Source organism: Natrix helvetica, assembly GCF_964273705.1.
Source record: "Natrix helvetica genome assembly, chromosome: 3".
Lineage (NCBI taxonomy): Eukaryota > Metazoa > Chordata > Lepidosauria > Squamata > Natricidae > Natrix > Natrix helvetica.
In genome coordinates this window covers 13,918,811-13,931,941 of record NC_138549.1, presented here as the reverse complement: position 1 = coordinate 13,931,941, position 13,131 = coordinate 13,918,811, and the positions used below count along the sequence as shown (strand labels likewise).

The 13,131-nt window shown below is 46.4% G+C and overlaps 1 protein-coding gene across 1 annotated transcript; it reads right to left on the bottom strand.

Annotated features, from left to right (window-relative positions):
• Window positions 1–264: 264 nt before the first annotated feature.
• Window positions 265–8,229, bottom strand: ACOD1 (aconitate decarboxylase 1). Its single transcript, XM_081948630.1, has 5 exons — window positions 8,190–8,229; window positions 5,498–5,659; window positions 4,254–4,343; window positions 2,892–3,097; window positions 265–1,970 (listed from the first exon to the last, which is right to left on the bottom strand). Exons 1-5 carry the CDS (start codon window positions 8,199–8,201, stop codon window positions 1,013–1,015), a joined length of 1,428 nt encoding a protein of 475 aa, XP_081804756.1. The 5' UTR covers window positions 8,202–8,229; the 3' UTR covers window positions 265–1,012.
• Between the last annotated feature and the right edge of the window lie 4,902 nt (window positions 8,230–13,131).

Here is a 13,131-nt window from a genome sequence, read left to right as displayed (position 1 = left end):
TCTGTTGCTTTCTAGAACGGGCTTATAGAAAGAGCTCAGAAATAAATGAGAAGAATCCAGATGAAAGTGGTTCTTCGTACAGGATATTTTTTTTAAAAGCCGCCATTCTTTTTTTAAAAATAGTTTTTATTGAATATTTTCAAGTTTTTTAAAAAAACAACTAAAAAAAGGAAAAGGAAAAAAAACCAAGAAAAAATACAAACGCAAATACAAACAGATAAAAACCCAAACAACTTAACAATACAATATAATTTTACAGCTTCCCGTGTCTGCATGCATAATCTGCTTTTGTAGTTTACTGTTCGATGATTGCCTTCTCGTAGATTTTAACAATTCTATATACTAATGTAAGAATTATATTGTAATCTAATAGTATAATGCATATCATCAAATTTTACATACATACATTTTTCTTCATATTATAATTAATAATTTTTGCAAATTTTATTTCCTGTTTTGGCTTCTATTCTCTAGCCTCATGATGGTGAGCCTATGGCACATGAGCCAGAGGTGGCACATGGAGCCATTTGTTAGTGTACAGGAGGTGTTGCCTTGTCAGCTCCAGTGTGCATGGGCGCTCTGGCCAGCTGACTTCGGCCTTCTTTTTCGGCTGTTTTTTGCCCTCCTGAAGGCTCCGGAGGGCGAAAAACGGCCCTAAGGGCAAACCAGGTTCTTAAATTAGTAACACGGTTGCTAATCTGGCTTCCCCGTTGACTTGTCAGAAGGTCGCAAAAGGGGACGCACAAACACCCAGGACACAGCAATGGTCGTAAGTATGAAACAGTTGCCAAGCACCTGGATTTTGGACGCATGATCATGGGGATGCTGCAAAGGTAATTCTGACAAATTGTCATGTCACTTTTTTCAGTCTATTGCAACTTTCAACGGTCACTAAATGAAGTGTTGTAAGTCGAGGACGACCTGTACTAAGGTTAGACAGGAATCAATGAAGCTAGGTCATAGCTGACCCTGAAGTGCAGGCCAGGAAGGTTCTCCTGGGACCAGGTAGGTCTCACAAAGTTTCCCTCTTGCGTTGCCGCAAATCTTTTGTCAGCTCAGCTCCTCGAAGAAGTGAGAATAGCTCCCCGCAGTCGTCCAGGGATTCCAGCTTATCAACCGTGTCTACGATGCTTTTGGCCACTTCTGGGGAGACCGCGGCAACGGCATTGGCATGGAACTTTTTCACCAAATCCCCGTGGCTCAGGGGCTTCCTCCAGTGCCCATAGAAGGTTTCACAACGCTCTGCCCAGGTGTCTCCATCATGGAGGATGATTTTGACCCCGCAGTAAAGGCTGTTGAAACTGGGGAGGTTATCCGGAGAATGCTCCAGGCTGGTTTTTTGGAGGAGGTCATTCAACTCCGGCCTAGACAGTCTCTGCGGCGTGAAGGATTCGACTGAGATGAAGCCATCCAGCAGCGCTGCACAGGCGGCAAACTGGAAGGAGTGCCTGGCTTCGTGTTCGGAAGAAGGAAATGGCCGATCAACATATCTAATACTGGGGACATCAAGCACAATGGCTTTGATGCGTGTAGTGGGCAGAGGTTCCCCACTCTGGGCAAGATGCTTCCTTACCGCCAGGGCAGCTTCGGCCATCCAGTGTGTCCCCAGATGCGCCGGGAAGCTCTTGAAGGCCACGTCTTGTTGGTCCAGCAACCAAGAATAGGACTGGAGGCTGGGCAACGTCTGAGGTAGGTAATCCATGTAAAAGGCCCCAAAGCCTGACTCGAGGTCCAGAATTCGCTTGCTGGCTTGCAGGCCCAGAGAGGCCAGGAGAGCTGCTTCCACCCCGTGCCGGCTGGCGTTGCCCATGTGAAGCGGTTTGGTCTGCGTGGCTGCATTGGCCAGTGGGGCACCGGCATAAGAGGTGGCTACCGCCAGGGCTTCCTTGCACTTGCGTTGGTCGAGACCCAAGAGCTTTGCGGTGGCTGCAGCGCTTCCCATGGTGCCGAGAATGGAGGGCGGGTGGAACCTGGAAAAATCAAATAGCAGCCGTGAGCAGAAGAAAGGCCGTGAGGACCAGTTCCCTGGACAGAGGTTTATCTGTGGACCCAAGGGGGCATGGTTTTTCATGCTGCCTTCATCCCGTGGATGGGCTGCGCATGTTTACACAGCCTGGTTTCTGGCATGCCATGGACTACTGCCAGCCCATGGACTGGTGGGTTGGAGACCCCTGACCTACAGAACTCTCCTTCTCAACATTCCTGGTGAATCCCTTAGCCTGGAAAGTTTGACCATAAGTAACTTTTTCCAATGCTGTTGTAACTTTGAATGGCCACTAAAAAAACTGTTGTAAGTCAAAACCTGTACATCACCTAAGTGCAAAGAGAACAATAGTTTGTGTCCCAGCAAGGGGTGCCAATAAATGATCTGATCTGCCACATCAGAAAGCCCATTCAGGATCTGATCCAGTGGTGGGTTCCAGGTGGTGCAACCCGGTAGGGGTATACTGGTGGCAGCTGGGAGCAGCGGCCACGGTACCGGAATGGTGTTATGGTGGGCCCACCCGCCCACCTTTCATTCCTTACCTAATTTTAAGCCAACCGGGCTGTTTGCGCACGCATGTGCAGTGTACGGCACCTGCGCAATCTCCGCTGAGCAGCTGGAGTGTTGCAGGGCGGTGGCATGCGCATGCGTGCGCTGTGCATGCGTATGCTTTGCGTATGCATGAGGTGACACCCTGCCCCATCGCAATGTACCGGTTGCGACGGGATCTGGAACTCACCACTGATCTGGTCCTCAAGTAATGACCATCTAACAAAGAAGCCCACTCAGCTTAGATAGGAATAAAGGAAGCTTTGATGATGCTAGGTTAGAATCGTGGCTGACCATTAAGCCCACATCAGGAGGGTCCTTCTGGGGCCTGTTTAGAACAAGTTTTAAAAAACCAGACCTTTTAGGAAGATTGCTGGCCTCCTTGGAGAAGCTCATCAGTCTGCCTTGCACCTCGATCCCAACGTTGAAAGCCAAAAGCAAGTCGCAGCCAGACACCCTTTGTTTTTCGGCCAGACCTTCAGCAACGGCCATGAGGGATGACAACACTGGCCCCGACGGATGGGTGGTGGGATGCCATGTATCGTCAAAATCCATGGAGTGTATCTGTGAAGGGGGAAGCAGAGAAAGAGAGAAGAAATTTTGAGTCGGGGGCGTTGCAACTGAGGTTGGGGCTTCACCTTCTCTCCTGCATTTTCAGACCACTTGGGGATCATCTCCCTTGTGCTGAAATCAAGATGACCAAAGTTTCTCATCAAGGCCATCTATAGCAGGGATGTCAAACTCAAGGCCCGTGGGCCAAATTCGGCCCCCAATGGGGTTGGATCCGGCCCACGGGGAGTGCGAAGAGGAAAGATCAGGCCAGCTTGGCTTCAGCCAGGTCTACCCAGTACAAAGAGAAAACATGCCAGAAGTTTGGGGAATGGCATCAAGCTGGCCACCCCCACCCAGTTGCCCACGTCCGGCTGTCCCCTCCCCAAGGTCAACCACAGCTCTGATGCGGCTCTCAATGAAGTTGAGTCTGACACCTCTCATCTACAGTGATGGTGAAGCAAAAAGCCAATAGACAGCAGGAATTTCCAAGGAAGAAAAACCTAATTAAATCCAGCAGGTGATATTCTTCTCCTGCCCTCTTTTCTCTTCTTAAGGGATATCCCGAAAGGAAATCACTGGGCACAATGATGGGAGAAAACACCTCACCCCCACAATCACCCAACCCAAATCCTGACTCTGGGATCCTAACATTCCCCATGTGGGGCCCGTATAAAGTTCTGCAGTGCCTATTGAGGGTCGGAGCATATTCCAGGCTCCTTGTTGGGTGGACAAAATTAGGAAAGACACCTACATAACAGAGGTGAGTTGCTCCCGGTTTCGGCCCAGATCAGGCGAATCGGTAGTTGCGGCGGTAAGAAGCTCCGCCCTCCCGCCCGGATGCACAGAAGCGTGCGCCCAACCGCACCCGATCCGGTAGTAAAAAAATTGGTAACCCACCACTGCTACACAGGTCACCTTGAGCTGATATGAAAAACTGACTTGACAACTGACAAAAGTGACTTATAACCACATTTCACATGATTGCAGCATACCCATGGTCACACTGCCAACATTTGGCAAATGGCACGTATGTATGTATGACAGTTCCTCAGCTCCCAGCACATCCCCACTTAGAGTAAATGGATGGAGTAGTGGCCCCAGCTACTTTCTCCCAGCAAAAAAGCTAGGTGGAATCAGAGGGTGGTAGGGAGTACCAAGGGCTTCTTACCGCCACACCATTCACCAAGGCTGCGTAGAGCGGAGGCAGCTTGAGCATTGAGCATCCCCAGACAGAACTGGATGAATCCGAGGTGTAAATCTGGAAAAAAAAATCACAATCTTGTTTAGGAGGAACTTCTGCATATAAAACGAAACAACTACTTCTCTTTATTATTTCCTAGGCTCCTTCCACCAAGAGGATCAAGCACAAGGAATCAGGAACCAGAACAGAGTCCAAAAGTACTACGAGTTTATTCCAGGCAACCCTATACACAAGAATCTGATCTACTAATGATCAAGGCAATTTGTTGCACAATTTGTACGGGGTGTTGTTGCACAACAGTGTATCTATCAAGTCCAAGACCAGAATAAAGTAAACCAGGATAAAGTTCAAAAGTACTTCAAGTTTATTCCATGCAATCTATACACAGGAATCTGAACTACGAACGGTCAAGGTGAGTTAGCACCAATAAGAGTCAATGGACTTCAAGGGAAGCTGGACTTAGGTCTCTTACAGCAACGTAGTGACTCCAAACTGATGGTGCATTTGACCCCGCTCTCTGGCTTAGCTTGGTTATCTCCTACAAAGAGGATAACAGCCACAGGTCCTAGTTTCCCACTCCTGCCTTAAAAGATCATCCAAATAACTGCCTAGGCCAAAAGGTATCAATGAAGATCAAGTGAGGTACGATTACCTCTCTATAAAGCCTTAGTAAGACCACACCTAGAATACTGCATCCAGTTTTGGTCACCACACTATAAAAAAAGGTGTTGAGACTCTAGTTAAAAGTGCAGAGGAGAGCAACCAGAATGATTAGGGGACTGGAGGCTAAAACATAAGATGAACGGTTACAGGAACTGGGCATGGCTAGTCAAGTGAAGAGAAAGACCAGGGGAGACATGATAGCAGTCTTCCAATATTTGAGAGGCTGCCACAGAGAGGAGGGGGTCAAACTATTTTCCAAGGCACCTGAAGGTCAGGTAAGGAATAATGGATGGAAATTGAACAAGGAGAGATTCAATCAGGAGAAATGTTCTGACAGTGAGAGCAATCAACTGATGGAACAGAAGTTGCCTTCAGAAGTTGTGGGAGCTTCATCAGTGAAGGCTTTCAAGAAGAAACTGGACTGCCATTTGTCAGAAATAGTATAGGGTCTCCTGCTTGGGCGAGGGATTGGACTAGATGTCCTACAAGGTCTCTTCCAGCTCTGTTGATCTGATTTCAGATAAGAATTAGACAACAGATACTCTTACCTTGCTGTACTGGATGAGCTTCTGGAAGACGTCAGTTCTGGTGCCCACCAGCCCGACTCCCAAAGTATCCAAAATCATCCGTTTGCTCCTGTGAACGACTCGGTCAGTCAGGTGGCTTGGATTCAACCCGTGGATCACATTCGCAAAGTTCCCCGTAATGTTCTGGCAAAGAGAAACCAAAGCAATGGGTGGAAACTAATCAAGGAGAGAAGCAACTTAGAACTGAGGAGAAATTTCCTGACAGTTAGAACAATTAATCAGTGGAACAGCTTGCCTCCAGAAGTTGTGAATGCCCCAACACTGGAAGTCTTTAAGAAGATGTTGGATAGCCATCTGTCTGAAACGGTTTAGGGTTTCCTGCCTAGGCAGGGGGTTGGACTAGAAGACCTCCAAGGTCCCTTCCAACTCTACTATTGTATTGTATTGTATAGTGTGACAGACACGTTTCTCCTCCCCTGCCATTTTCTCCAGACCCTAACCTTTGGATTGTTTGGATTGATCTTTGCAGAAGCAAATCAGAGCTTGTCCTTGACCTACAACTGCTCATTTAATGACCATCCAAAGTTACAATGGCACTGGGAAAGGGGACTTCTGATGGTTTTTCACACTTAGGACCATTGCAGTCTCTCTGTGGTCAGGGGATGGAAATTCAGACACTTGGCAACTGACATGTACTTTTGACGGTTGTGGTGTCCCGGGGGGGGGGGGGGGGGGCTTGGGATTCCCTTTGGGGACTTTCTGACAAGCAAAGTCAATGGGGAAGCCCAGATTCATTTAACAACTCTATTACTAACTTAATAACTGCAACCAGGGGTGCCGGTTCTGACTGGTTCATTTGAACCGGTAGCAAAAAATGTTAAAGTTCGCCTGAACTGGTAGTTAAAAAAAGCTTTAAAAAGTGTGGGATGGAAAAGTTCTCTGACACTCAGCTATTAGCTGCGTGATTCTCAGAACCTTTTTTCCCATTTTTAAAGCATTTTGAACTACCTATTCGTCAGAACTGGTAGTAAAAATGCTTTAAAAAGTGAAAAAAAAAGGTTGGCCACGCCCACCCAGACACATGACCCCCCAAGCCACGCCCACAGAACCGGTGGCAAAAAAAAATAGATTTCACCACTGACTGCAACAATTCACTTAACAGCTGTGGCAAGAAAAGTCGTAAAACGGGGGGAGGGGACACCTGCTTAGCAACCGTCTCGCTTAGCAACAGAAATGCTGGGCTCAATTGTGATCATAAATCAAGAACTAGCTGTAATACCCTGTGCATTTCCTTCCTGCTGGCCAGCCACCCCAATGGAGCAGAAACACAATTCTATCAGAAAATGAAATATCTTTTGGTTCCGATAACTTTCATTTCTCCCTCCTGTCTTATTTTTAATTTTACTTGTTTGTCAAACGTGCAAGATAGCAGGTATAAGTATGAACATAAATGTGAACGAAGGAAGTAAATACAGATGAAGGGGGACAGGGGGACAGGGACGTTAGGCACACTGGTGTGCTTATGCACGCCCCCTTTACGGATCTCTTAGGAATGGGGTGAGGTCCGTTTTGACCCACACTTCGCTCTTGCCCTGTTTTTGAAGGCTGAGGTTGGATGGTCTCTACCTCACCTAGCTTCAAAGTCCTGGTAGCTTTGCCAACAACATTGGCCATGGCAATAGCACATACACCAACCTGTGGGAAGCCCATAATGTTAACCTTGGCTCTACGGGCGCTGCCTAGAACACAGGAAGCTGCTTCCTTCCCATTTTGGCTCAGCTTAACCAGTCTGTGTTGGTCTCTGATGGGCCTCTCAGACCTCAAGGACCATTTCCCCAAATCTCTGTTACTTGACTCTACTCAAAAGCCAACATAGATTACCCTATTTTTCGGAGTATAAGACGCTCCAAAGTATAAGATGCACCTAGGTTTTGGGGGAAACAAGGGAAAAATATCTGCCTCTGCCTCCCAGCAATTTGCTTCCTTGCAACAAACAGTACAGACAATATACACTGTTTGTAGTGTTATATTTCAGACTATACTTGTACAGATGCTGTTAAAATTGATGTGCCTTCTGGAAGTATAATTATTCTCTGCTATATAGAAGAATATCACTTTTTAAAACAATAGCACTGGGCCTCTTCAGATCAAGCATTTATTTTAAAAAGCTTCTTCATTTTGTTAAGTTGTCTAGAATAATAATAAAGCAGTCTTTAAAAAATAAGTCTAATAATTTGAACATTCTATAGGCATTTATAGTTGTTGACTTACCTCCTTCCAGCAAACAGCCTGATTAGCACAAGAAAAAAAATATCTGCCTCTCCCTCCCAGCAATTTGCCCCGTGGAGCAAACAGCAAGTTTCACTTTCAATTTCTCCCGATCATCAGTTGTTAGAGACTGCAGGGATTGCTATAGCTTATTGAAGCCTCCACAAGCCCCCATTTGTTGCAAAGAGGTAAATTGCTGGGGGACAGAGGCCAAAAGGTTGGGGTCAGTGGGTGGGTGAGGCTAGATTCAGTGTATAAGACACCCCCAAATTTTCACGCTCTTTTAGGAGGGGAAAAGGTGCATCTTATATTCTGAAAAATACGGTAGGTCTCTCACCTCCTATAGATAAAGCCCCATGTCTCTCCCTGCCTAAGCCCCCTGTCTCCTCTGCTTCAGATGAAGCATCCATACCTCCTCCTGGAAGCAAGACATGGAAGAACCTACCTTCGCCCACATGATGCCACGGATGATGTCCTGTGTCTTCAAAGCCCAGGCTGGAGAGCACTGAACCTCTTCCTTTTATACATGTTGGAGGAGGAGTGATGGGCGGCGACTACCAATGGCCTTTCAACATCTCCAATTTTCCCTGCTCTACATGGTCCTTTGGCTGCTGATGCCCCGGATTGCAACAGGCTCTGTCACTGTGTTAACAGCAATTCACGTGCTGAGTCAAACAAGATGATTTTGACTTCCCAAAAAGTCTTTGTGAGTGACGTAGAGTTAGGCCCCCACCTATCCCCGGGGCATTTGTGTGTTATGAAAGGACACAGCTGGAGGGGAGTCCCCAAGCCTCTTTCACAAGTGAGGCTTCCTGGCTAAGGACACAACGGATATTTACAAGGATTCCCACAGTAGAAGCGACAGTAGCAGACTCTATGTCTTGTCAGCCTGATGGCCAAAACGCAGGTACTTCAGACAGTCCTCGACTTACTACCACAATCCAGCCCAATGTTTCTGTTCCTAAACGAGACGGTTGTGAAGCGACTTTTACCCCCTTGAACACCCTTGCTTGCCATCGCCGTAAAGTGAATCCCGGCAGTGGTTCAGTTAGTAACACGGTTGTTAAATGAATCTGGTTTAGCCATCAACTTTGCTCATGAGAAGGTCACAAAAAACAGGATCATGGGACACTGCAACCGTCATAAATGTGAGTCAGTGGCCAAGTGTCTGAATTTCAATCACATGACCCTGGGAATGCTGCAGCAGTCGTAAGAGTGAAAAACGGCCCTAAGCCCCTTTTTTCAGTGTTGTTGTAACTTCAAACAGTTGCTAAATGAACTGTTGTAAGTAGAGGCCTCAGGTATATGTCTGTCTGCCAGTGGTAAGTAGCGGAAGGAGCATCTCTCGGTCCATCCACACATGGTCCAAAATGATGCAGCCCAACTTAAGACATCTGATTGAGCCTTCTGCTCATTTGTTTTAAACCTTGATGAAAGTGTTCCTTTTATTTCAACCACCTCTGGCAGGTGTCCGTCATTTGGGCAGGGAGTCCAAAGTCTGAAAGACAGTTTCACAGAGAAACCTATCCAAACGGTTGTGAGATGTTGAGACTAGAAGAAGGAAGAGGAAGGTTTTATCCATGGAAACCATTCGCTGCCTGAGCTGGAAAATTGGAGTTGTTCCATCCAGTTCAGTTGGGGACCATCTCGGCTGCTAAAGAAATCTGTGGATTCCTGTTGTGCCTGCCAGCAGCCAGTGGAGCTGGCTGCAGATTCGGACAGTGAGGAGGTTGGGGAGGAACATGGGCCAATCCTGGAGTCTGGGGAAGGCTCTGGTGAGGGCTCTGTGTCGGAGGCAGAGAGAGGGCCAGAGCCGTATGCCAGTTATCAGCTGCCTTCAGAGTCAGATATCAGTGAGGCAGACGAACAGCTGGAACCTGTTCCCAGTGTGTGCATGCGCAGAGTTGCCGGACGAAGGGAACAGCTGAGGAACAAGAGTTGAGTTGGGAGTAAGGCCACAGGTGGACAGTGAATGGCCCCTCCCAGAGAAAATAAAAGAGGAGCAAAAGGGGAGTGGAGTTTGCAGGAGACAATTCGTTCATTCCTGCATTCTTGCCAAATATTGCGGTGTCTGAAAGATATTGGCCTGGCCACTCTCCAAGCCTGATAAAGTTCAGTAATTGTGAACTCTCTTGAAAGACTGTGGGCTGGGACTTTGCTGGAGACGAATTCACTGTAAATTAAATAAAAGGGATTTATCGGGACGAGGACTCGGCTTCGTGTTGCTGGGGAAGCCTAGCTCAGAACAGTTCCTAGAATGTTCTGAACAAAGCCAGCAGCTGCACCAATGAAAAAAGTGAACTTTTATTCATTAAACCTTGGTTTGCTCTTTCTGCCCTTCATCGTAGTGTTGTAGGAGACAAGGTAGCTGAGCCAGAAGGTGGCATCAAATGCATCATCAGCCTGGAATCTCTACATCTCATAGTAGACCTAAATTCAGTCTCTCCTTCAAGTCCATTGACTTTTATGTGGCACCAATTTGCCTTGATCATTAATACTCTGGGTCAGATCTGCCACCTCGCTCCCGCTTTCTCCTCACTTCAGTGCCAGCCTGCCATGGATGATGAGGAGGGGAGGGAAGCCATTTAGGAGGGGGGAAAGGAGCACCTCCAATGTACTTTGTGCGGGCGGAGACAACATTTCAAGGACAGCCGGCCAGAGAGAAGAATGCAGCTGCATTCCAAGGATGGCAGTTCCAAAAACATCTGGTTTGAATATGGTTAGACTTATGGGGATCAGTGGGAGAGCAGGACTGGGAAACGGGGGTCTTCACTAGGGAATTGGTGTTGGAACCTCAGGCCTGGCTTTGCTTTGCTGTACTTCATTTGACTTTAGTAAAACTATACCTCACTCCAAAAATGTAGTCACAAATCATTCTTGCCTAGAGTTCAAGTCGAGGCAGGACTGACTCTCTGATTCTTGTGTATTGGCAGCATGAAATAAACTTGCAGTACTTTTGAACTCTGTCCCGCTTCCTTGACTTCTTCCATTTGACAAGTGTATACCTCTTGGCTAAGTTTTGTGCAAATCCAGAAAGCTGGTAAATTCATAAATTTACTTTCTGTCAATTATGACAGTGGAGGCATTCTTGTCTTAAGCAGGAGATCCAAAATCTCCCCTGCTCTCGGCTCATTAGCCAAGCCAAACCCAAGCCCCAGCCCCCCAGCCCCCCAGCCCCCCAGCCCCCCAGCCCCCCAGCCCCAGCCCCAGGTACCAAGCCCCCAGGCCCAGGCCCCAAGCCTCAGGCCCCAAGCCCCAGCCCCAGGTCCCAAGCCCCAGGTCCCAGGTCCCCAGCCCCCAAGCCTCAGGCCCCAAGCCCCAGTCCCAAGCCCCAAGCTCCATCCCCAGGCCCCAAGCCCCAAGTCCCAAGCCCAGGCCCCAAGCCCCAGGTCCCAAGCCCAGAGCCCAGGCACCAGGCCCCAAGGCAAGCCCCAGAGCCCAAGGCCCAGGCCCAAGGCCAATCCCCAATCCAATCCTTATTATGTTCATGAAACAGCACAATTCATTCTTCAGTTTGGAGAACAGAGCTCAGCATGTGTACGATTGAGGTCCAGAGAACCTTCCCCTCATGATCTCCACTAAGAATGACTATACGGGTCCCACCTGAAACTTGTCTGTTCCTCTCATTTCCCACAACCCACCCTATTTCTTCTTCTCTTTCCTTTCAGACTGTCTTCTGGGTAGGGCTGCATTTCTCTCACAAACACGAGGTTTCCTGTAAAAGTTTGAACTTGTGAAACTCCCTTGAACACGAAAGGATGACTTTCTTCACGCCAGTTTATCCGTTTCACTTTCAGGTTGCATAACGTTATACCATCCCAACTTCTCCTTTTATGACCTCCAAAATAAATGGTACAGAGGCCAGAAAGCCCATTGCGAGATAGGAATCTCACCGTTTCCTCTACAGAAACAAAACTTCAAACCTTCCCTGAAACGAAATGTCACGGATGCTAGGAATCGTGTGTTTGTGTGTGTGTGTGTGTAAAAATCTCTCTTTAGACATCTAGGATCCAGTTTAACCCACATTTTACACAGAACTCCTGAGAGATAAGAGGGTTTTCTTCTCTAACCATCAGAAATTCTGGATTGACTTGTCACAAGTCAAAAAGAAAAAAAAAAGCATAGCAATTAAAGTATCGAAGCGGGCAAGAGATGATGGATAGATTATTTTTCTTTTTTGGTGTTGTTTTGATTTGCTTCTCTTTTCCTCTCTCCTTTCTTTTCTTTGTAAGTAGACGACATGATTAGAAGTTAGGTAGGATAGAAAGAAAATGTTTTTTTTAAACAAAGGATGACATTATTAAAAGTTAGAATAAGAGATAGAAATAAGAGAAAAGGGGAATATTAGTGTATACACGTTTATATAATAATTTAAGAGCAATAATAAGAGAAAACGTGGAATAATCGAACAATGACAGATTGTAACTTTATATAAATATGTATTACTATTAGAAATATATAAGTTGGTTGAAAGTAATAACTATGACTAATGCTATTAGTTTCATTTGTATTAGAATATATGACATGTCACTGCGTTAATTGGTTTGCCAACTTGTGCTTATATTCTGAGTTATACAGTAGACTGAACTGTTTCTTATCTGACAATGATTAATGGGCATGTCACATAATACGTCACACATTCTTTACTTTCCTTCTGATCTTCCGTTCGCCTGCCAAGAGGACGCAGGCAAACATAACTCCGCCAAAATGTACTTAATTAAGTTAATAAGATTTGTATTTTATTTTATTTTATATTAAAGTATTTTTAATTAGAATATGCTCCGCCTTTTATTTTCTGCTTATTCAGAAATATGCTGCTTGGAAAACCAACGGTCCACACCTCATTAATTCAGGGTGAAACTTCCCCTGACATGACACCCAGGTGCCACACTGTTCGCACAGTGATATGTTTGTAAAAAATAAAAATAAATAAAAAACAAAAAAAAATTCTGGATTCACCCATTGAAAAGGGACATGCTAGTTTTCTGAGCAGTGAGACCTTCACAGTTCAAGGGTAAACATTTTGTGAATATGTCTTATTTTCTCATACAAATGAAACAAAAGCAGAGGGGGCTACTAACTCTCCTCCCAAGTTGGCCTGCAAATCTATTGGAGTCACAAATGTAAGGTCAGTTGACAACCTGGGCTGACCACGATGTTACCATTCCCTAAAATGTTATCCCTCTAGACAACATGGAGGAGGAGGAGGAGGAGGAGGAGGAGGAGGAGGAGGAGGAGGAGGAGAAAACGAGAGGACAGGGAAGAGAAAGTCGAGGAAGAGGTGGGGAGAGAGGTATACTTCAAGGAGCTTGGTTGTGCAATCATTAAAGTTAGTAGATGGAAAATACAGAGAATATCTCAAAAACAGCCTTCTGGCAAAACACTAT